This window comes from Dama dama, chromosome 11 (assembly GCF_033118175.1).
Source record: "Dama dama isolate Ldn47 chromosome 11, ASM3311817v1, whole genome shotgun sequence".
Classification (NCBI taxonomy): domain Eukaryota; kingdom Metazoa; phylum Chordata; class Mammalia; order Artiodactyla; family Cervidae; genus Dama; species Dama dama.
The window spans coordinates 38898176-38922775 of NC_083691.1; the positions used below are offsets into that span (position 1 = coordinate 38898176).

The 24600-nt window shown below is 37.9% G+C and overlaps 1 protein-coding gene across 1 annotated transcript; it reads left to right on the forward strand.

Annotated features, from left to right (window-relative positions):
- Positions 1-181: 181 nt before the first annotated feature.
- On the forward strand, positions 182-24363 carry DNAAF10 (dynein axonemal assembly factor 10). The gene is made up of 8 exons (XM_061155170.1): positions 182-480; positions 8369-8469; positions 10811-10941; positions 13478-13579; positions 16224-16339; positions 17027-17161; positions 20245-20342; positions 23440-24363. The coding sequence occupies exons 1-8, from the start codon at positions 298-300 to the stop codon at positions 23645-23647; spliced, it is 1074 nt and encodes a 357-aa protein (XP_061011153.1). The 5' UTR covers positions 182-297; the 3' UTR covers positions 23648-24363.
- Positions 24364-24600: the final 237 nt, after the last annotated feature.

The window sequence follows — 24600 nt, forward strand, 5'->3', positions numbered from 1 at the left end:
GCCCCCACCTCTCGCAGTCAGCACGCTTTATAACCCATAATCTGTATCTGTACGAAAGGCACTAGGTAAAGCCATAAACAAGTTTGTGTTGTTGGGGAAGGAAACTCTTGTGTGCCTGCACTAGAGTATCCGGCATTATCTGAGAAACCTAAAACTACTTGTTAGGTTTCTAGGGGCGCCTACGGCAAGCGGGACGGACAAACTAGCCTTAACGTTTGGACTCTGGTTTCCAGGTTAGTTTCTCAGGGTTTGTCGGCTGTGTCCCGCTTGGCGAAGGCGAAATCTCCCGGCTGGACCATGTCGGCCTTCGAGAAGCCTCAGATCATCTCCCATATCCAGAAGGGCCTCAATTACACCGTGTTTGACTGTAAGTGGATGCCCTGCAGTGCCAAATTTGTGACCATGGGCAACTTCGCACGGGGCACCGGCGTCATTCAGCTGTACGAGATCCAGCAAGGGGACCTAAAGCTGCTGCGGGAGGTGGGTGCTGCGTCGAGACCTCCCAGTTCCAAGATCTGGGACTGCTGCTGGAGGGGAGTGCGGATCTTGGGGGCGGGAGTTCTGCGTTCCTTTTTGCCAAAGCCTTTGTCCAGAGTCCCCCCAAAGCGCTGCTGAAGCTGCGCGGGAGTAGCGAAGCTGACCGCAGATTGAGGAATGCTTCGGACGTAAACGCTTTGGTTCGAGACCTGAATTCTCATCGGGCTAATTCATTCGTGCCTTGCTGGTCCCTTCCTCCAGTCATCCCCATCCCCCTCCCAGTCCAGTGCGAGGTCCCTGGAGGTGACGTTATGACTTCACATTTAAATTCGAGGCGTTTCTGGGCAGTGCGCAGTTGTTTGTGTAGTCTTTTAATAGGTACAAGATAGTAAAATACTTGGTCATACAAGCAGAGCCAAAGCAGGCACTAGGATGCCTGCTATGTAATTGGAGGAGGCAATCCAAAACAGTTCTTCTTTCAACAAGTGTCGATTGATTGCCTGGTATTCTCCAGCTAGTAAATGACAATGTCTCTGATTATTATGGAGTTTTTTTTCTAGGGGTTAGAGAATCAACTAAATAATCAAACCAGCAATACATAAAATACAAACTGAGATGAATTCTCTAATGTAAAGGCACGTGGTTCTATGAGAATAAAAACAAAACCAGAAAACCAGATTTGCATTGAGTAAAAGCTAACTAGGTAAAATTAGGAGTTGAGATTTCCAAGAGGAAACAGCTCAGCAATGAGGGAGAGAAATTATCTCCTTTTGAAACAAAACATCAGAGAGGAGGCCTTGTAAATGCTGTAGATCATTTAAAAGATTTATGCCTGTTTTTGTACGAAAAATGGGACATCAGTGAAGGGTTTTAAGCAGGGTGTGGCAAGGTTAGGTTTACAAGTTTTGTAAAGGTTATACTAATGGAATAATTGGAGTATAACAATATTCACTTTTTTATATCTGTTTACCAGTTTTTAAATGCATTTATTTGGGTTGCCTAGGAAAAAAAAAAAGATCAGTTATACTCAGATGTTAGCATTGTCATAGATTACAGGGAAGTTTGTAACTCCAGGGACCAAAAACTATGGAGAGAATCTTTTTGGAGGAGTTAGGGCCTCAACTGATAGGCAAAGGATGCATACACTTTCTCTAGGAAAGCTTAGATTAGAAAGTATGTAAGGCCTCATCCCATTTTAAATTTCTATGAATGCCACTTTTCTTGTTCAGATTGTCTTTGCTAGCCAGGCACTCTGCTCCTAAACGTGGCTGCTGCTTTCCTCCCTTTCCTTATGTTTTTCATCCCTTGCCCCCAGTCACCTGTTGCTATTCTAAGATCCAGTTCAGATTATTTGACTATTGACATCTCGCTCCTGATCCCCGCATAAAGTAACTTTTCTTTATTGCTTTCCTATGGTACTTATTATCTGTGCTAGGAATATATCCTTCTGTCCCATGTATCTCTAATTAGATTGTAAACTTCCAGAGAGTAAGGACAGTTCTTTAGTGTGGTATAAAAGGAGCAGCTCCTCAATAAATGATGTGTTAAAAGAATGAGTGAATTTATGTCTGTAAAAGGATATAACTTGGAACATTTAAATATTGATTTATGAATCATTAATTGATTGAGGCCAGGAGTTTGAACACATAGGAAACATTGAAATTGAAGAAAGAAAATGGTGAACTATCAGGAATAAATACTAGTGACATTTTTTTGGTAAGGCTTTATGACTTGTGTACATTTCATGAATACACTTGTTCTGTGAAGAGAAATAGTGTATTTTGTTCTAGAGTTCTAGAAGATTCTAGCAGTATTTTTTTTAATAATTTTGCTTTTTAACTAAAGTAATGTATGTTCATGATAGAATATACCAAAAATATAGATAGGGAAAAGAAGTAAATTGATGTCACCCACCTCAACACTAGGAATATCCACTTTTTATATTTTCACCTGTATCCTTTGACTTTTTTCTTTTTCTGCCATAAATTTTCCATTGAGAACCTATCATTTCAAGGTACTATAATAAAGAAGGATCAAAGATATTTGAAAGATGAGTCCTTCCTCCTAAACAGCCTACTGCCTAAAGTGAGGGTAATACAAATGCACAGATTTGAGAGCTTACATTGTGTTTGGCTGTGATAATGCTGTGGAAGAGAACATAGGTTAAGAACAGTCCCAGTGATTCTCAGCTCTTACCGTGCGCCAGGAACATCTGAATGTGTATCGTTACTGTTGTTTTGTGTGTACTTGTGTGTACGTGTTTTAAAATATTCATGCCTTGGTTCCACCCCTGGAAACTGATGCACTGGGACTCTTTCTTGCCTCTAGACTAGTTTGAGTCCCAGCATCAGTATTTTTTAAACTTCCACCAAATGATTATAATGAGTAAGTAGGGTTGACTATCTTCATTGTTTAGTCCCAAAGTTGTATCTTTTGCCACTCCATGAACTGCAGCCTGCCAGGCTCCTTCTGTCCATGGGGTTTCCCAGGCAAGAATACCAGAGTGGAATGCCATTTCCTCCTCCAGGGGGTCTTCCTCACCCAGGGATCAAACCTGAGTCTCCTGCATTGGCAGGCGGGTTCTTTACTACTGAGCCACTTAGGTACCTTTGGGGCTTCCCAAATGCATTTTCCTTTATTTCCCCTCTTTTTCCCTCTTCTAGAGCAAAGTTAGTTTCTAGCTATCATTGTGCTAGTTGAATTATTGGTTAAAAAATTAGGAAACATAAAATATTAGGAAACTTGATTTTATCCCTAGAGAACTACCTCAAGCCTTGTGCTCCAGAGTCCATGGGTGCAGGATAAAAAGGAAGGAAGAAAATGGGTCTTTGCTGGTGCCTTCTTATTACTAATCAGATAGATAGCGGATGAAGGCAGGGTCTTCGTATACAATTGAGTAGTTTGTTAAACTGCACACAGGTTTCTGGCCAAGGGTTCAAGGGAAGGCTGAAATCCATCTCTCTCCAGCTTTTCCCCTCTTGTGTGAGACTTCCATCAGCCTGTAGAGGGCGCCTTCCACCCCCGCCCCCCAACCCTCCCTACTTGGCCCAAAGGACTAGGGGTGGCCCTGAAAAGTGCTGCAGTCGGGGATGTTTACACTTTAAAAATTAGTGATAATCTAATAAAGTTCTGCTTTCTTAGCCCTTGTGCCACTGAATTCACTGCTTGTTAACATTTGGTTGACTAAACCTTTTAATGTTAATTAAGTAGTGCCAGGATGTGGAGGAGGAAATACTGACAAGCTGTACTAGACCCACCCACAGATAGAACAAAAATAGCTCTGCTGGGAATTATCGATCATGGGCTTCTTTAATCACATTAACGTATTAGAGCAAAGAGAACCAACAATTGGGGGTCAAATATGTCTGTCATCAATGGTCATTTTCAGTATCATAGCAAAAGTTAATATATTCTAATTTACTTTGTGGAACACATTTTGCAAAATAGATCTCCATTTTTTTAAACCAGTTTTCTAGCAGGAAAAGTTAAGTGTCCTCTGAATTCTTTTCATCTTTTCTTTTCCAAAGGTAAAACATTTAGCAGGGACAAGGAGGGGGTCCCTTTTATGAACTATTAAAAAGAAAAATTAACTTTACTCCAATGTCCTTTCTTAATTTAGCTGATGTTATCATTTCCATGAACGTCTAAGGAAAGAGCAAACATTTCTGCTTTTTTAAGTCCACTTGCCAACCTAGCTCAGCCTTTCTGAGCAAAGAGCAGCCCTCCCTGCTGTGCAGATAACAAGATGTTTATACATTTGAGTTTATTTTTCAGTATGTTTCTGTATTTTGAGTTTAATTTGATTCTTGATCTTTAATCTGATTCTTAAAACATCATTTGCAACAGACCACTAGTTAAATCTTTGATATAAGAATATATGGCTATCCTTTGATAAAAGGATACAAGGATAAAAAAATAACAGGAAGCATAAATATCATGTTTACATTTTATAAAGACATAAAATGAAGGTAAAAACCAAAGGGCACAAATCTGAAAGTAGGTTTAAGTCAGGCCTGCCTTACCTCACCAATCTAGTTCAGGATTGGAGCATTTCTTTGGGACTTCTAAGGGCTCGAGTTTACAGAATGGGGACTACATAGGAAATGTTTATTTAACTGATTTACATATAGTCCTGGAGACAGCCTATGGTAGTAGAAAGAGCTTGGAATCTACCTGACTGTAGGAACCTTGGGTGAGTTTCTTCATCTTTTGAACCTGCTTGTCATCTGGAAAGGGGTGTCCCAAACAGTTTGCAGTGGCATGTGTTAGAAGGGATGGACTAGTACAGAAGGACATCTAGAACAGTTATCTGATGCATTGGTATTCCATATATGGATGCTGTTTTTATTATTACATATAAAGTGACACCGAAAACCATGGTCTGTCAGGTGAAAATATGACGGGAGAAAAGGGAACATGACCTCCAGCAGTGGTTTCCCTCTCTCCAGCACTGGGACTGAGAAGTTAAGCCATATTCATTTATACTTTCATTTAACAAATGTTGAACACCAATTAGGTGTTGAACAAGTTGCTGAGGGCCCTGTTCCTGTGGTATTCATTCTAGGAAGGGAGGAAATAGATAATTGAGTGAATAAAAGAATTTTGTTGATAAGTGAAAGAAGATTAAACAGGGCAAGTGATTGGGATTTGGGGGTTTCACTTAAGATTGGAGGGGTGGGGAGGATCTCTTAGAGGCGTTGACATTTAAGCTGAAATCGGAGTTGGTAGAAGACATGATGATATGGGGGAAGACCAGTCCAGGCTGTGGGAACAGCAAATGCAAATACCCTGAGGCAGCTTGACTGGTGAGTCTGAAGAACAAAAATGCAGCCGCAGGTGTGGAGAGAAGGTGTGAAAGGAGAGAAGCCAGAAATGAAGTCGGAGAGACCAGCATGTTCAGCCTTCAAAGGGCTTTGTACATTTATATGCCACAAGCCTTGGTGCCACTCCTGTGGGTCTATGCCTTTAAGTGTAGATACATTTTTATCTCATTCCATTCATTATTTGCAATAAACCCCTCTTTTAGAATCCCTGCAATGACACATGTTAAATTATCGAGTATAGGCCCCACGATGTACTAATATTAGAGTAGTTCTCAGGTTGTTTTCTCCTAAGGTCGGAATTCTCAGATGTGTTCAGATGTCAGTACATCTGGACATTGTGGTATGGTTTTTAGAACAACGTGAAATATTGTAATAATCAGTTCCACCTCTGCACAAGGACACGTTTTCCCAGTAGAAAAAAATACATATACTCTGAGTATATTTATTATATATACTTTGATATTTGCATCACAGGAAGTAACCATGCATAAAAATTTTAATGCTGATTTCAAGGTTTTCTTATTGTTGTTTATTAGCTAGTATTTCCTAGCAGACAAACTAAAAAAATTATTGAAGAAAACTTAAACCTGAGAAAAAATATCCATTAGCTCTGTGTGTGTGTGTGTGTGTGTGTATCTGTCTGTGTATCTGTGAATTTATGTTGGCTCTGGAAGGTCAGTGGTTGCAGTTTTCTGGTTTCTCTATTCCACACGGTCTAAAGGCAAAAGTTAGGTAAAGCCATAATAGAGGAAAACTTTGGCTTCCCAGTTTTTTAATTAGTAGCAGTAAACACTTGGAAGTGTGTGCTTCCTACAGGAACTGAAAAGTAGGAGTCAGCTTTTTTCTCTTCCATGACCTAGGAGGAAGCGAGACCCCATCAGAGACTCCTGGGGAAAGCAGTGGAATTATGGGAAGCAGAATCTTTAGCTGGTGGAAGAGAAGACGGTGGGTGACCAATCTTCCCAAGGCGATTTGGGGAAGAATTTTCCCAGAGAGTTTCATCAATATATGGTGCAAGCCCTCCTGTAGTTCTTAATACCCAAGTCCCTGAAAGCATATTCCTGTCCCTCAGGGCCCACCTGTTTCTTAGCCAAGAGGTTTGTTCATATCCTCTGCTTTAGACTGAGGGAATCATTAGCAGTGACCTGGACTCTGGGGGGACTCAGGCCCTGCTTGAGACAAATGAGAGGAAGGGGTGGGGAGCTGTTTCTTCAGTTGGTCCAAGTTGGAAATCTGAATTAGTTTAGCTATAGAAATTGTGTTCTAATAGTGTGATTAAGTGATTTGCTACAATGATTAATTAGTTAATTGAGTGATTAGCTATGTCAGTATTAACATATTGTTTCAGGTATTTTATTTGGGAGAAGGGGATGGTGGGGAGAATGTAAATGATTTGGAATTGGAAACTGCTTTATTAAATTGACAAAATTGTGATCCTCCATGGTGTCCCATTGTAAGATAAGTTTCCCATAAAATTGGAAAAATAGCTGAAATAGATGAATATCAGTTTTCTGATATCAGATATTAACTGATGCTATCTCAGATCACCAGTGTGTTAAAAAGGAGAAGAAATTAACATTCTGTGTTCTAGTCTCATCAGTACAGTCTTTTACCACCATGTTATTGCAGGTGTCTGAGTAAACAAAATTTAATCAAAAGGTCCTGGACAGTTCCAAAGAGTCCCAGCTTTATTTTAGGCCAGGCCACCTAGTAACTGCTAGTTCATCCAGATCCCAGGCAGAAAGCTCAGCAGGCTGGGAGTTTCCAAAGCCCCAGAGCATATGATGATTTGTTTTGAATCATGAAAGAGAAGTTCAGTTATAGTTTGTGTTACGTGAATTTTATTTTCTTCTTTGAAAATTGCTACATGTATTCTATGTGGAAATCCCCAACCAAACATTGAAAGTGGTAGGAAAATTGCTTTCACAAAGGACATGAAATACGCCAACCCTAGTGGTAGGGTTGAAGATTGGCCCAGCAACTCAAAGATTACAGGGGAAGTGCCCTAGAAACTGGGGAACTCTGTAGAGGGAAAAAAATTCATCCAGATATATCTCTAAGTGAAAAAAATCAAGTCAGTGGACAATATATTGATATTATGATGCTCTCTCTATTAAGCCAAATCTATATGTAGTTGTAAATAGGCTACAGGATAGTTTAAACATAACTTTTACATTCACTGAGAAATAAAAATTCATCTGACTCAGTTTATTGCAAATGTTTGCTTTATTTTGGAGGTCTAGAACCAAACTTGCAAAATCTCCCAAGGTCTGCCTGTACTTTTCAGTTCAGTTCAGTTCTGTCACTTAGTCGTGTCCGACTCTTTGCAACCCCATGGACTGCAGCACGCCAGGCTTCCCTGTCCATCAGCAACTTCTGGAGCTTGCTCAAACTCATGTCCATTGAGTCAGTGATGCCATCCAACCACCTCATCCTCTTGTCATCCCCTTCTCCTCCTGGCTTCAATTGTTCCCAGCATCAGGATCTTTTCCAGTGAGTCAGTTCTTCACATCAAGTGTCCAGAGTACTGGAGCTTCAGCTTCAGTATCAGTCCTTCCAATGGATATTCAAGACTGATCTTTAGGATGGACTGGTTGGATCTCCTTGCAGTCCAAGGGACTCTAAAGAATCTTCTCCAACTCCACAGTTCAAATGCATCAATTTGGTGTTCAGCTTTCTTTATTGTCTAATTCTCACATCCATACATGACTACTGGAAAAACCGTAGCTTTGACTAGACGGACCTTTGTTGGCAAAGTAATGTCTCTGCTTTTTAATATGCTGTCTAGGTTGGTCATAGCTTTTCTTCCAAGGAGCAAGCTGCTTTTAATTTCATGGCTGCATTGCAGGTAGATTCTTTATCAGCTAAGCCACCAGGGAAGCCCGCCTGTACTTTTAGACTATACAAAAATTACTGAAGGAAAAGCATGATAATTTTTTATCAGAAAACATTTTAATTGCTTTTTAAAATTGTGTGCCTTATTTAATTCCCATAATAGAGCCATGAATATGGATTACAAATAGGTGCTTACCTAAATAACATATCCTCTCTCCCTCCCTTCTATCAAGATTGAAAAGGCCAAACCCATTAAATGTGGAACATTTGGCGCAACATCTTTACAGCAGAGATATCTAGCCACTGGAGATTTTGCTGGAAACCTTCATATATGGTAAGATTATTTCATCAGTGTGAAGACATAAGCAATTTCTTTGATAGTTGGGTTACGCTTCCACTGAAAGAATTTTAAGATGCTTTTTGTTAAATTTTAACTATTTATAAGAATATTGCAATTACTTTTTAATGTATATTTTTAGATTTCACATTTCAAATCTATTTTAAAATACTAACATTTTTCTTTAGCTTTTTCAAATAACATTAATATTTATTTCCACACATGCTGTTTAGTGCTAGCATTTAGCACCCATATTTGTAATAAAGGGCTATTCCCTCCACCATGAAGGATACAGTATATAACAAGGCTCATGTATAACACTGAAAAATTAGATGTTTACATTTTAAGAAGATATTTGGCGTTACACAATAATATATTTTTGTATGTTTTAATTTTTTTAACATAGAACTCCCAGTTCATTAAACTTTTTTCTTTTTATGCTTTAACTTACATCTGAGCACAACTTTTTAGGAACACATCTGTTGAGTAAATCAAGACAAACCTGTTTTGAATAAGCAAAATCTCAATAGTACCAAATGCTTTTAATTTTCATGTTTTACTTAGAGTTATTTGCTCATATTTAGAGTTGAATGAATTGAAATTCCTCTGTAAAAACTTTTTAAGGCTATCTCTTAATCATGTAAAATATACAGTAATGTTCTAGAGGAACTGTCTTCCCTACCTTGTGATCTTTTTTGATTCTAATTTAGAATCTGCTATTTTTTAACTGAATTACTTTGGCATATTTATTTGTCTTAGAATCATAATATAACATAGAATGAAGCTATTCTAATTCCATTTGCTTTAACTTCTTAATAATTAGCAGGCTTCCCAGGTGGAGCAGTGGTACAGAATCTGCCTGCCAATGCAGGAGATGCAAGAGGTGCAGGTTTGATCCCTGGGTCGGGAAGATTCCCTAGAGTAGGAAATAGCAACCCCCTCCAGTTTTCTTGCCTGGAAAATTCCACGGACAGAGGAGCCTGGCAGGCTACAGTCCATAGGGTTGCAAAGAGTCGGACACAACTGAGCGATTGAGCACACATGCAAATAAGTTGGCGTTTACTAGAATGCAGAATGCATTAATTTTTACCTGCTGTGTCATATACTTTCAAAGAACTTGAGAGAGAGACCAGTCTGAGTGTTATTTTTTAAAATAGATACATTTCAGCACAAAAGTGTGCAACAAATATAACAGTTGACTGTCTTCCTAACAGCTTCCTTGTATAGATATTACTGCTCTATTTTCACTGGTAAGTCATAATTTCATGTTAAAAGACCTGATGTTTCAAAGTCTATGAAAAGAGTAAACCAGTTCTTTTAAACAGAACCTCAGTCCTCTTTAGTCTCTTGACACTTTCACAATTAATGCCACAAAGATAAACATCACCTCTGAATCAGGTGAACTTCTCAAATTTTATTTGCAAGATTTTACTGATAAATCTAGGCCTAGTAGTAAGTTGAGATTACATGTCATGAAGAACTAAGTTCATTAAAAAGAAAAAGTACAAGTATTATTGAAAACTAACTTGCTGAAAAGAAATGTGGATAGAGGCTCCAGTACAAAAGCAGAAGGAGGAGTGTGGAATGGAGAGAGACAAGAGAAGGGTGTATTAGCATAACCTGTTTGAGCCACTCACCCAGCCATAGGTTCAGACACATAGAAGAGGTGCTTTCCAGTCTTCCCTTCACTTAACTAACCTAGAATTAGAGACTTCAGCTAGTTTGCCTGTAATATTTATTGTGGTCAGCATGACGGCGAACTGAAAATGTAACTAGATGAAAATCAGTGTGGAACTCAGAAAATAATATTAAGAGAGAAATGTATACAAAGCAAATGCTGCTCATGTTTTATCTCTCAAAAGATCTCAAGATCAAACTACCAAGGCCCACTTTGGAAACATTCTAAATCACTTTGAATTTACTCTGTATTTAAAGCAGTATTATCAGCCTCCATGTACTAGAGAGTCAACAGGTTTGGGGCCCCACCCTAGAGATACTTACTGACTATGTCTGGGGAGGAGCCTATAAATCTGTATTTGTTTAGAAACATCCCTGGTGGATTCATGTGCAGAGGTCCTGGATCAATCGTCTTTGAGGACCATTGATAAAGTGGGCTCAGGAGTTAGAATTCCAAGTTGAATGATGACAACTCTCACGGAGGCCTTGAAAGAAGCTAAAATATAGAGGAAAATTTGGAAGTAAATGTATAAATTACCTTAATTGAAAAACCCTTTTTTTTTAAAATAAAAAATCTCAATATGGCCTGCATTCTTAGATTTGAGTAGTGAACTAAACGTTTGGGGTGTGTGTAAGTAAGAAGCTGTGTTCTGTTGTTCAGGAATTTGGAAGCTCCAGAGGTCCCTGTGTATTCTGTAAAGGGCCATAAAGAAATTATAAATACTATAGATGGTGTTGGTGGACTTGGAATCGGGGAAGGGGCCCCTGAAATTGTGACTGGCAGCCGAGATGGTAAGTCAGAATATTCTGTGTACGTTAATTGTTTTTTATTAAATCTCTGTGCAGCAATATATTCTATGTGGAAGTCTTCCTCAATCCTTGACCCCCTAAATCTAACTCTCTATTTTTTTTAATGGGCAAGTTTGATTGTGTATCCCTCAATTGTCTCAGGCTTTCGGGAGATTTCGAGATAGAGGCATAGCACTTACTATTTTAGTCTTGAGCTAGTTCAACTATTAACAACCATAGTTTCCTCTGAACCTTGAGGATTTAAAAAGTCTCTAGAAATTTTTGAGGTAGCTGACGATATACTGTGGGTGGCAGCTTTTCATTTTCTTTTTTTAAAAAGCAGAATTAGTACTTGTGAAAATTGTCATATTGACAGCTGGTTGAACACTGCAGTCTGTGGTCTTTCCGATGAGCTTTGCAGGAAGCTTCCGGAGCTCCAACTCTGCTTTTCCCCCGCAGTGATTAACAAGCGACAGGCCTTTTGGGGTCCTGAGCTGTTATGAATTTAACAGTCAGAATTTTTGTTGCTGCAGAAGGGGGACCTAAGTGATCAGTACCTTTATTAGTTTGGCTAGTTTTTTTTAATGCTCAAGACCATGAAGAAATTATTTTCACAGAAAAGTGGAATTTAATTTTCTAACAGTTTCTCAAGAGCAGCTGTGTTTTAGAAAAAATCAAATATTTTTTCCAATCATAGAAGCAGTATGGAATATAGAAGGAAAAATTACAGTCTATCACACTAGCATAAATATCAGGTTGGTTTTCCTTTCTAGTCTAAGATACAATTTATTAACACTGTATTATCAGGGTTAACATGATTTAGTTTTGTTCTTTCTTAGTCTTTTTGTTTTTTGTCACTTCATCAGGGCATGCGGAATCTCAGTGTCCGGACTAGAAATTGAACCTGTGTCTTTAGTAGTGGAAGTAGGGGGTGCAAACCACTGGACCGCCAGGGAATTCCCAATTCCCTCAATTTTGTATCTTAATCTTTTTATAGTTAATGTTTTGTCATATGACATTGCTGTTTTGGTGTGGTCTTCATAATTATCATTTTGATGCTTTATAATATTCCATCCTATGAATGTATTACAGTTCCTTAGCCGTGTCCCTGTTAATGAACATTCGATTTGCATTAAGGTTTTAATTGTTGTTTTGGGAGAATGACAATGAAATGAGTATCATCATGTATGTAACTCTTTTGGAATAATCATATTTTATCACTTAAGAAACTTGTCAAACTTCCCAAAGTACATATTTACCATATCAACTATGGTAGATGAGGTAGACTGCCAGTTTGCCCACCAGCATTGATTCCTTTTTCCCCCTAATTTTAGAGATAAAAATGCTATCTAGTCCTGACTTGTGTTAACATCTCTCTGTATTTGGTTTTTAGTTAATTTTGCTTTGCAGATTTTCTATTTATGTTGTTTTTTCATTTAACTATTACAAACTTAATGTTACCAATTTTTATGAGTTCTGTCATGTATAACATGCGTGCTCAGGCATGTCCAACTCTTTGTGACCCCCATGGACTGTAGCCCTCCAGGCTCCTCAGTCCATGGGATTTTTCAGGCAAGAATACTGGAGTGGGTTGCCATTTCCTGTTCCAGGGGGTCTTCCCAACCCAGGGATTGAACCTGTGTCTCCTGCATTGGCAGACAGATTCTTTACCACTGAGCCACCAAGGAAGTCCATAGAGAAATGATAATAACTTGTCACATTTATAGGAAGTTTATTTTTCCTTGAAGCAGCCTTTATAATGACCAGCTTTATCCTTGGCCATAAATCTAGTGAAATATCTCCCCTTTTCCTGCATTTATAATCCTTTTCAAGGATTTTTTTACCTTTTTTTCTGATCTCACTTGGGTACTTGCCTTATAACCATTTTGTTACATGTCTTTGTGTTTCTTAAAATCAGTGACCCTAGTTAATTTCCCCATAATTTACATTAAAATGAGGGAGTTAAAATTAAATTGAGAAGAATTACTGGTTACTTTTATTAACTTCTTTTCTCTTCTTTACTGCCATGGGGAAATTAAACTGAATTGTATATGAAATGGTATTCTAAAGCCTCATATACGAAATCATAGATATAAAAATTAGTTTATTTATATGTATAAGAAAAATGCCAATGATTATATGGGTACTAAGGAGAAAACATTAAAATGACACTTGCTTTATTCTAAATAAATAGTACATTTGTTTTGGGCTTAAATCAAGAAAGTAAGGCATGGTTTAAATTATATAACATTTGTGTTTGCCTCGTCAGTCATACCTTGTTGATGACTTAAGAACAGTTGTTGGCTTTGTTGTGTATCTGCTAGTTGGAAATCAAGTCAGGTGGTATAACATGTGGGTTATATATCTCTTATATTAAGTACAACTTGCCCAATAACAAGTCAGAAAAACGTGACTATTTCTCAGATATTGTAACATCGATAATATCTCCATGTGCATAGGAAGCCATGTGAAGAGAATGCAGAAAGAAATGCCATCATTCACTATTGAATTTTGCCAACTCCTTTTTTTTTCATGTCAGGAACTGTAAAGGTGTGGGACCCAAGGCAGAAAGATGATCCTGTTGCTAATATGGAACCTGTACAAGGAGAAAACAAGAGAGACTGTTGGACTGTGGCATTTGGTAAGTTACTGAAGGACTCTTACACCTGAAATACCAGATTATAAAAAGCACAGTGCTTCAGGAGAGTCCTGATGGTCGGTTTAGAATCTCTTCTGTACCTTATTCTGGCAGTTTATCGAGGCAAATAGACATGGTAATTGGGCCTGGGTTTGAATTCTCACTGTGCTACTTACTGGCTTTGTGACCCAGGGCAAGTTACCAGGCTTCTCTGATCTTTGCTTGCTTCATTTATAAAATGGAAGTCATAATAGAATTTACCTAAGTATTGTTATGAGAATTCAGAGTTAATACACGTAAAATGCTTAGAATTGTGCTTAGATATCAACTGTTCAAAAATACAGACTATTATTATTTATTTCTGTTTAACTTGGTAATATTGACCTAGTTTAGAACCACAGGCCATTAGTGAAATTAAGTAGAGCCTTAGATGGTAACCTGACCAAGCTTACATTGTACGCTACACAGTGTGTGTGTATTTTCTAAAACTAATTATACTATTACAAAATTGTATCTTAAAAATTTTATAATCATGTTCCCCTATTAATATACTTAAAATGAATATTGATGTTTGCCCTTGTATCTTTCACTGAGCACCAAAATTACAATCATTTTTGTTACTAATAATAAAGATAAGAGCCATATTTAGTTTTTTTGTTTTTTTTTTTTTAGTTGGAGGCTAATTACTTTACAATATTGTAGTGGTTTTTGTCATACATTGACATGAATCAGCCATGGATTTACATGTATTCCCCATCCCAATCCCCCCTCCCACCTCCCTCTCTACCCGATACCTCTGGGTCTTCCCAGTGCACAAGGCCCGAGCACTTGTCTCATGCATCCAACCTGGGCTGGTGATCTGTCCATATTTAGTTTTAAACCATTATTTTCTTTCCCCTTTTTCTTAGTATAATCAGTGTAGATTAACAGACATTAAAAATGAGATTTAACAATGTATGTGGCCTGTCTAGTTATGTTAGTTTTAAATTGGATTGTTTTATTGGATTGTTGCTTCATCAGAGGGAAGTTTTAAATTTCCCATTTTAAAACTAAATTACCACTGAAATTGAGAGATTTCTATGTGTATATGTTATAATTACTGTGTGTTTGTGTATAAGTAACAATATAAACCAAAAACATGCACACTTGGGAAGAAATTTCAGAATTAGTGTTTAGAATCATCATATAAAATTTATGTAATAATTAAAAAATGATTAACTTTGGGTCCATTAAAGGCTTTTTAATCATTGTTCTAAGGGATGTAAGTGCAGTTTTAAATATAGGACATTAAATTTAAAGAAAGGACATTTATCTGAAGCAGACTTTTATTTTAACTTCAAGAAGCTGGTAATTTTAATAAAAAGTGGTATTTACATTAATTGTATCACTCATACAAGGTCAGAGTGATAAAAGGTCACAGAGGCATGGATCAATACAGAAGGAATCCCGAGGGAGCCAAAAGAACATATTGACCTCAGTCCAAGGATATGTAGGATTTGAAACACTGAAATTGGGAGGAGATTTCAAGCATTGGAAGAAGAGTATGTAGAAGGAATGTAGGGAGGAATAGCCTTAAAGATGGCACATGGCCACAGCCAGAGGTGTTTAGATGGTCTGGAGGTAGCGGTAAACCTTTGAAGGCTTTTGCAAGGATGAGATATGATCAGAGCTTTAGCTTTACACTGTGGTCGTGTAGGCAGGAGAGCTGAGTGGCAGAGGAAATGTGAGTTCTGAAGCTCTTTGCAGTATTCCAGGAAATATGTAGGTTTAAGAAGCAGTGAGAATGGAACAGAGGAGTAAATTCAGAAGATAACAATGTGGCAAAATAAATACAGTTTGGCAATTTTTTTGGACATGAGGAACAAAGGAAAGGATTATGTCCAAGGTAACTGAATTTTGAGGTTGACTATGAAGTGAATGATGTTAATTGAAAAAGTTCCACAGAGTATATAATAGTTTTTAAAGGAAGACGATGACATCAGTTTTAGACATCATGAGTTTCAGCTGCTGTCATGTCATCTCGGTGAACCCTCCAGTGGAAATGCAGGGCTTGAGTTTATAAGAAAAGGGAGTAATCCAAAAAATTCCTGGATCTGAGCAAGATGAATTCAACTGCAGATTGTAGATTTACTTCAACTGTGAACATCTGATAAGATAACACCAGAACAACATTTTGCAAAATAAATAAGTTTAAAGTAGTTTCCATTTGCATTCAAAGAAAGCAATGGAAGTGTAACTGTATTTATTCTACCAAATCCTGCTATGCTTGAATTGTTAGTCTTTGCAAATAGAGTATAGAAAGAATATTTGTTTTCAATTTAAAATCCAGTAAACACTTTCATATATCTCTTGAGCACAGAATCTCAGTAAAGAGCTTTTTTGATAAACAATATCAGACACTAAATTAATAATGCTGGTGTCCTATAGGATTAGTAAAATGAGATTCTACCCAATGTGACTTCTTCACCTGATTTGGTGCAAGTGACCTGTGTAGTTTTGTAAGGTTATTGTTTTGATTTGTTTTTTATTTTTATTGGAGTATAGTTGATTTACAATGTTATGTTAGTTTCAGATGTCCATAAGTTTTTTTAAGCAGCCTTCAAATCAGCGTTTAAAAAGATCTGAAATGCCATGTCCTGATTTCCAGGCAACGCTTATAATCAAGAGGAACGTGTCGTGTGTGCCGGCTACGACAACGGAGACATCAAGCTGTTTGATCTCAGAAATATGTCCTTACGGTGGGAGACAAATATAAAAAATGGGGTAATGTGCATTTGCATTCTTTGCAGTTTCTCTGAATGTCTTTTCCATGCACCTCTGAACTACAAAAGGAAAGCACCCCTAATAACTCGTCTCAGTAAAACTCCTTTATGAATGGATGGTTCTTAACCTTTAGGGTCTGTGAAGTCCTTTGAGGATCTGGTTAAAAATCAGGGACTCTCTCTGCAGAAGGAGAACACACACCCAGGTGTGGTGTGACAGTACCTGGTGGGTCACCGCCCCTACAGCCCATCTCTGGATGCCTGTGGGCTACGCAGTGTGATGTTAAAGTGAGCTGGTAATATCAGGAAGCCCGAGATGTAATTGACTCCCAGGTACTTGCAGGTGTTTGGTTCCTGGGTTGTACATCTTTAGTGAAGAATGTGGTTCCTTCCTGTTTCCTCTAGTCAGCCTTGACTTAACTTTATAAAATCATTATGTAATAATGGTAAAATGTTAAATTATGGCTTTCCAAATGTACCTCAGTGCATTAGATGATTATGGGACCTTACTAACCGAGAAGAAAATTTTCTAGTTACAAGTATTTGGTATACAGATTCAAAAGATAAAATGATTGTTTTTTAAGTGCTTTCACATGAGCCAATAATGTGAAAGTTGTTTTACTTGGTTTGAAAGAAACTCTTGGATATTATCATTGGAGCATCACTCATAAATATTCTCTATTTTCAGGTGTGTAGCTTGGAGTTTGACAGAAAAGACATAAGTATGAATAAGTTAGTAGCTACATCTCTGGAAGGAAAGTTTCATGTTTTTGACATGAGAACACAGCATCCAACCAAAGGTTTTGCTTCTGTTTCAGAAAAGGTAAAGAGGAGGGAAATACCTTTCTATGAAGAAGAATGTTCATATTAATAGCTTGCTTTAGACTGATAAATAGAATGAGTCACCAAGTTCCTTCCAGGTTTTTTGCATGAAGGGAGCTATTTTTAATATATTCTTGTAGGATCTTGATAAGTTTTTCTGTGCAAAGAATACTTTTCCCAAAGTTTGTCAGTTTCATATTTCTTGATTATATTCATAATAAAGGCCTTCGCTGGTAGTGACTCTTATTTTGTAGTTTAAGAGCAATCACAAGAAAACTAGCTGGTTTAAGAAATTAGTCAACGATAAGTGGGAAGGAAATCCAAAAAAGAGAGTATGTCTGTCTATGTGTGGCTGATTCACTTTGTACAGCAGAAACTAACATAACATTGTAAAGCAACTGTCAGAATTTTCTTTAAAAAATTAAGAAAAAAAAAAGAATTTGGTTAACAAAACATAGTCTGGTGTTTCCTAATAAATATATTTGTATTACTACCCAATTATATACTTTTAGGTATATGCCAGTATCCCAGCCCAGGGATCAAACCCAGCCTCCTGCATTGCAGGCAGATTGTTTACCATGTGAGCCACCGTGGAAGCCCAATATATACCTTAACATAATACTAATTATATACTTTTCAAAAATGTATCAACATTTATCCACGTGTGCTCAGCCGTGTCCAACTCTTTGCGACCCTACAGACTGTAGCCCACCAGGCTCCTCCAGGGGATCTTCCCAACCCAGAGATCAAACCCGCCTCTCCTGCGTTACGGGCAGATTCTGTACTGCTGAGCCATCAGAGAAGCCTCATAGATATACTTTGCCTTGTTCCAAATAGTATTTGAGGTAACTTAGAGGGAGACATTTGGTATTACAACATTAGAAAAATTGATGAAGGAAGCAGCACAAGTGGAAAGCACTGGTTTAAAAAAATGAAATTGCCGTCTGGAGTAAGGGGATGGCATAAAGTTCCTGCTGAAACATCCCATCATTTGCGAGAGATGAGTTGGAAATGTGACTCTGAGCTTCCTCGAGTATAAAAGAAAAGAAAAATCAGTCTCAGATTTGTAGTTTCCATAATATTAAATTATGTAAGTTGCTCAGGAAATAAAAATTCACTCCCTTGCTCCTTTTCCCTCTATCATGGAGTCAGTAGTACTTCTCAGACCTTCATATTTTGTCTTAATATTATTAAACTAATTATTATTGCATACAAATTACTGTTACTGCTCAGTGAACTGTAATCTTAAGGTAACTAGCTATCCACTGTAATTTTGTTTTGCCTTTGTCATTCAAGGGTATATAAAGTATCTATCTGCAACATAAGTGAAGTAAAAGTCAGTCAGTCATGTCTGACTCTTTGTGACCCCATGGACTATACAGTCCATGGAATTCTCTAGGCCAGAATACTGGAGTGGGTAGCCTTTCCCTTCTCCAGGGGATCTTCCCCACACAGGGATCGAACCCAGGTCTCCGGCATCGCAGTTGGTTTCTTTACCAGCTGAGCCACAAGGGAAGCCCATCTGCAACATAAAGCACTTACTAAATTGTTCCAAATACAATTGTTAACACGTTTCTCCTTAACTGGAAATTACAGTGTCTCCAAAAAAAATTTTTTTTGTTACATTTAGTTAATCCAGTAATTGCTAAATCTGTCAAATAAAAGACTGGTGTATTTTAGTCATTTCCCCTCTTACTTTTTGCTTTTTATCAGCTTCTAGGAGAAAAAGAGAAGTTTAAGCTACAAAACAAATTAAGATTTAACAGCTTGAACCTAGTCACTTGAGGACTCTAACATACTTAAAGTGTATCTTTTGAGATATGTGTTTTTCTCTGCTAATGGTAATTCTCTTAAAAGGCTATTAAAATCATATGTCAAGACTGATCATTAACTGAAATGCAGATGTCTTATGTGTGGCTTAAATCAAGTTCGCTGGTCTCACTACTTCTACGAAGCAGAAGTCTTTTCTCCCTCCCCCATCCTCCTGTCTCCCCCTCCCCCCTCCCTCTCTCAAGTTCCACACAGTAAATGTAGCACTATAAGGATTGATTTACAAGCTGTTACCATTCATCCAGTTGCTATTTCTATCTTTAATATGACTGATAAAGGACCGGGCTTGTTATAACCATAAACACTGTCTGTAAGTCCTCCTGACCCTTGTTTTGAAGACTAGACAAGTCCAGTGGTGTAAATTACAGATAAGACTTGGAGCTTTACATTAAATTCATTCTATTTATGGTGATTCTTGGTATCTTGGTACTTACCAGTCAGTTTTGTTGTGAACATAAAACTGCTCTAAAAAAGTAAAGTTGTTAAAAAGAAGTTCAGTCTATCCTTTATTCTCCTTAGAAAATATTTTTCTTTTTTTGTATTTTAAGGTTTTTTTTCTCCTTAGAGTGAGCTAGAGATATTTAAATGTATAAAATCTATTTGCATAATTTGTATGATACTATCAAGCTAAATGTTAAGACTTTTAATCTGATAAGTTTTTTTTTTTTAAGTTCAGCAGAACTTTGCTTTATAAAACAAGAAAAATGATTCTTTTCCTAATTTCTGTTGGGCCCTTATAAATCTCTGTAGCCATTATAAAGAGAAGTGCCAGGGGACTTGGTACTTTCACTGCCCAGGGCCCAGGTTCAATCCCTGGTTGGGGAACTAAGATCCCACAAGCCATGCAGTATAGCCAAAAAAAATTTTTTAATTTAAAAATAAATAAGAAAGCTTAAAAAGAGAGACATGCCAGAAAATAATTACTTTTATAACAGTGACTGAAATGATCAAAGTTACTAAAATTGTCGTTGATAGAGGTAAAAATTGTTTTTTTTTACAGGTTTCTCTTCTAGGACAGTCTTTTTTTCCTAATTTGTTTTATTGAAGTATAGTTGATTTACAATGTTGTATAAATTTCTGCTCTACAGCAAAGTATTTCAGTTATAATAGTTTGCATCTGCTAATTCCAAACTACCAGTCCTTCCCATCCCCACCCCTTCTCTCCCCTGGCAACCATGTCTGTTCTCTATGTAGGGTAGTCTTTCTTTATCCTAAAAACTTATACACTGCTTGTGTGCCTCTTGTTCCGTTCAGGCTCATAAATCTACTGTGTGGCAGGTCCGACACCTGCCCCAGAACCGGGAGGTCTTCCTGACAGCGGGGGGCGCCGGCAGCCTGCACCTCTGGAAGTAGTAAGTCTCTCCCAGGGCACTGTGCTCGTTTTAGGTGACTTGTGGGCGTAAAGTAGGATTCGATTGAACTCTCTGTTTTTCCTCCTTTGACTTAGTTCACTTTGATATGATTTTAAATTTCATGGTATTACATAAGAATTACTTTCTAACCTTTTTTTTTTTTTTTTTTACCAATATACTTATTTATATTTTATAAATAGCAATATAAACTTTTTAACACAACAAATAGGTTTTCTAGTGGTATGTTCCATACTTTAGAGTAGCTCATGAACACTTCATTTCATAAATTTGAAATCATGGTTTTCGCTAGGTTTTTGTTTTTTTTTTTCTAATAGGAACACTTTGACTGAAGGTTTTTGTGAAATGTTATTATTCGGTCATCAGAGCAGAACCTTTGGAAGAAAGGAAAGGGGCTGAAATTCTTAGTTTTAGATCCTGATAATTGACTGGCCCAAGTTCAGGCGACGTCACTGTGATAGGACAGGAACAGAGCTTGAAGACGCTGCCCGGCCTCCAGGAAGAACCTTGTCATTGCGTTCGCGTGTCTGCTCTTACTCTCTGTTTGCCTTTGCAAGTGGGCTTTCCCCTTTCCTGTAGATTCTTCTTGTCCACATGGAGAAGACCCTTTAACATTTCTTTTAGGGTAGGTTTAGTGTTGGTGAGTTTCTGCTTGTCTGAGAAGTTGTTTTATGTCTCCTTTTATTCTAAATGATCATCTTTTCCGGGCAAAACATCCTGGGTTGCAGATTTTTCCCTTTCAGCACTCTTGAGTGTGTTGTGCCATTCCCTTCCAACCTGCAAAGTTTCTGCAGAAAAATGAGCTGATAGCCTTCTGGAGAGTCCTTTGTATGTGACTTTCTGTTTTTCTCTTACTCCCTTTAGAATATTTGTACACTTAATGTCATCCCAGAGATCTTTTAAACTGTTTTCATTTTTTTAAATTTGTTTTTCTTTTTGCTCCTCTGATTGGGTGATTTTGATCATCCTGTTTTCTAGGTCATTTATATATTCTTCAGCATCACTGTCTGTTATTTGTTTCTTTTAGTATTTTTTTTTCCACCTATTGAGTTCTTAATGGTCTTTGTATATTTTCTAGTTCTTTGTTAAAATTTTCACTGTGTACATCTGGTTTTTTCCCCTAATTCAGTTAACATTTTTCTTACCAGTGCTTTAAATTCTTTATCTGGTAAATTGTTTATTTCTGTTTCATTATTCTTTTTTAGAGATTTTCTCTCTTTGAATTGCGTGCAGTTTTGTTTTGCTTAACTTTCTCTGCCTCTGTGCCTATGTAAGTCTTAAAGGGGGTTCTTATGTGGAAGACTGCGTGTGCGTGGTAGCTTTGGTGAGCGAGCTGCATCTGACGTGGACACAAGTTGCATCTTTCCTCTGGGTAGCTGGCAGCCGTCACTCTGGTAGGGGGTGTGACTGGAGGTGGAGGGGCTCGGGCTGGAGCCGGGGATGTGGTGGGACCTCCCCTCTGTTCAGTGGCCATTACTGCCCTATTAGGGTAGGGGTCTGATCCCAAGTTGCTGAACAGAAGCCAGGGAGGTGGGACCAGGCTGCAGCCTTCCTGTGAGTCCCAGTGGCCCTCCAAGCAGCCAAGGGGACTTGTCTCCCCAACACAGAACCTGGAGGCACCCACTCGGTAGCTCGCATCACCTACCCCCCAGGGCGGGTGTCTGCCTATGTATCTCCCCTTTTCCTCTGAGTCCCTTCCCAGGGGCCCATCCTACCCGATCATTTTTCTTTTCTTTTCTTCCCTTCCCAATTCCATGTGTTTCTCCTCACAGCCTTGGTTGTACAGAAATCCCTGTGCCAGTTTCTAGTTAGTTTTCAGTGAGAATTGTTCCTGTTTTTGATGTGTTTGTGGGGAGAGGTAAGCTCCACATCCTATTCTCAGCCATCTTGATCAGTTTCCACTGATTTAGGGAAAGAAAAAAAAAGATCTTTGTTATCTTTTAAATACTAAACAACTGCAGGCTTTGCCAACAAGAGACATGGAAAATGTTCTGTAATGTCTGTTCATCTGAATGTTGTATTCTTTTTAAAAATCAAAAGGAGGTGTAGGGTCTGGGAGGAAGAAAGGATAGGCGGTTATCTGCTTATCATTTCTTTGTTTCTGTTCTGCTTCTGAATTGCTTCATGCCTCTTGAAAGTCTTGGCCTTTATTACTACTTTTGAAATAAGGGTAGTCATAGTTGATACCTAACAGGCTTTAAAAGACCTTTGGAGGAATACCCCTGTGTTTCACTAGGAACACATCTCCATGGGGGACAGGTGTTTCATTTCTCACTTTCTCAAATCTAGACCAAATCGTATTTATGAGTTGTTAACCTTCAGCTCTTTTTATGTTATAATTTTATATTTTTAGCTGATAGAAGATCAAATGTTTTAGAACTCACTGTTTTCTTTTTTGAGGCAATGATGTCCAGGTCTAAAATCTCCTCCCAATGGCACTTTCCCTTAGAAATGGTACATAGAAGGTCCTTCAGCTTGGAGGAGCTCTGGGCTTAGAAACCAGCGTCAGTGTCTCTTCTGGAAGTGTTAAGATGAGGTTCTGCAAATGTTACTTATAAGACAGAAGGTTACTTGTGGCATCTTAACAATCCATATCTAGAGAATTATAGTAAAAGATTATTAAGAGCACCAGATCAATTTTATTAAAGATGCTAGATCAATCTAGAGCTTTCATAGTAAAATAAAAAATACTCATGCTGAACAGAAATGATGTTTCAACGTTTTTAGTAGAAATAATGGCTTTTTATGAGATTTGTGGGGTTTGGGCTTGAGGTTGAAATACTGTCTCCTTATTGCAATACAACTCAACATTAGAAAGATGTCTTGTGTTAGTCAGACAGTCGTGTCCGACTCTTTGCAACCCTGTGGACGATAGACTGCCAGCCTCCCCCTGTCCATGGAATTCTCCAGGCAAGAATACCAGAGTGTGTATTTACTTCCTTCTCCAAGAAAGATGCCTTAGTATTTATCAGTTCCAGTAGTCAAGTGAGAAATAAAAATAGCTATTGGAGCACATGTGTAAGAATAAAATGACAAATACTAAGGTGTATCTCCTCATACACTTTGATCTTATTTTCAGCGAATACCCGATTCAGCGATCAAAGAAAGATTCCGAGGGTGTAGAGATGGGAGTTGCAGGTTCCGTCAGCCTTCTGCAGAATGTTACGTTGTCTACTCAGCCCATTTCAAGTTTGGACTGGAGTCCAGATAAGAGAGGTCTGTGCATCTGTAGTTCATTTGACCAAACGGTGAGAGTACTGATCGTTACAAAACTCCACAGAATTTGATCTTTGAACTTGAAACCCTCCAAAGCAAATACTCAGAGACTGTAGAATACGTTCTGGGATCCTCTAACCCTCACTGAACAAAGTGCGGTTTGACTGATGGGAAAAGGCCCCAGACAAACCTCTGGACCAGCCTCTTTCTGGCTGTGAAAGGTCACACGGCCTGACCAGCGTCCTGACTGGGTGGTGATTTGCTGTTGCACATGGGGTACCAAGGTCTCCAGAGCCAACTCTCTTCCTCCCCCCTCCATTTCTAATAAAAAGTTGCAACTTTTCTATAATTAATTATTTTAAATTTGTTCTATGTCCTCAGAGTTTCATATTCTGTAATTTGCATTTTAGTCTTTACAAGTTTGTAGTAGTGATTTAATTTGTTTTAAAATAGTTTACCTTGGTAAGACTATTGTGAATTAACCTTCATAAATAAATACACTTTGAGATATTTCAGTGTCAGTAAATCTCCATGAAGAACATTACTCTATGAAATACCAAAGTGACATGGTCATCAGTTTTCAGCAATTTAACTCAGAATGAAATGCTGTGATTGACAAAGACTTTTCTTTTTTAAATTTTTTTAATTTTAAAAAACAAGTTGAATACTGGAGACTTTTCAGTTGCTGACTGTGATGATGTTGAGATGTATAAGACTGTGGGGCTTTTGTAGTCTTGTTTTTTGTCAAACTTTTTAATATATTCTGTGAATAAATTTTGTTTTTGAAGTCTGTAGAAGTTTTGATTCTTAATAAGCATCTCTTAAGTCGCTTTGTTTCTCCAATGCTCATGTCTGCAACTAAGCTCAGAGACATTGACTTCATCACCACTCCCCCTCCTTCAAGAGACAGAACCAGAACACTCATAAAATTCTTATGATTTCAGGGGTTCTTGGAAAGTCACTTGTTTGAATAATATTAAATTCAGAAAATTAAACTTTTAAAAATTCCCTAAATGTTTATAGA

Bases quoted from the DNA above. Each gene is read 5' to 3' on its own strand.
- DNAAF10 (XM_061155170.1), top strand. From the start codon at position 298: ATGTCGGCCTTCGAGAAGCCTCAGATCATCTCCCATATCCAGAAGGGC. The intron at 8,470-10,810 runs GTAAGATTATTT...TCTGTTGTTCAG, and splicing joins GCTGGAAACCTTCATATATG to GAATTTGGAAGCTCCAGAGG. The intron at 16,340-17,026 runs GTAATGTGCATT...CTCTATTTTCAG, and splicing joins AGACAAATATAAAAAATGGG to GTGTGTAGCTTGGAGTTTGA.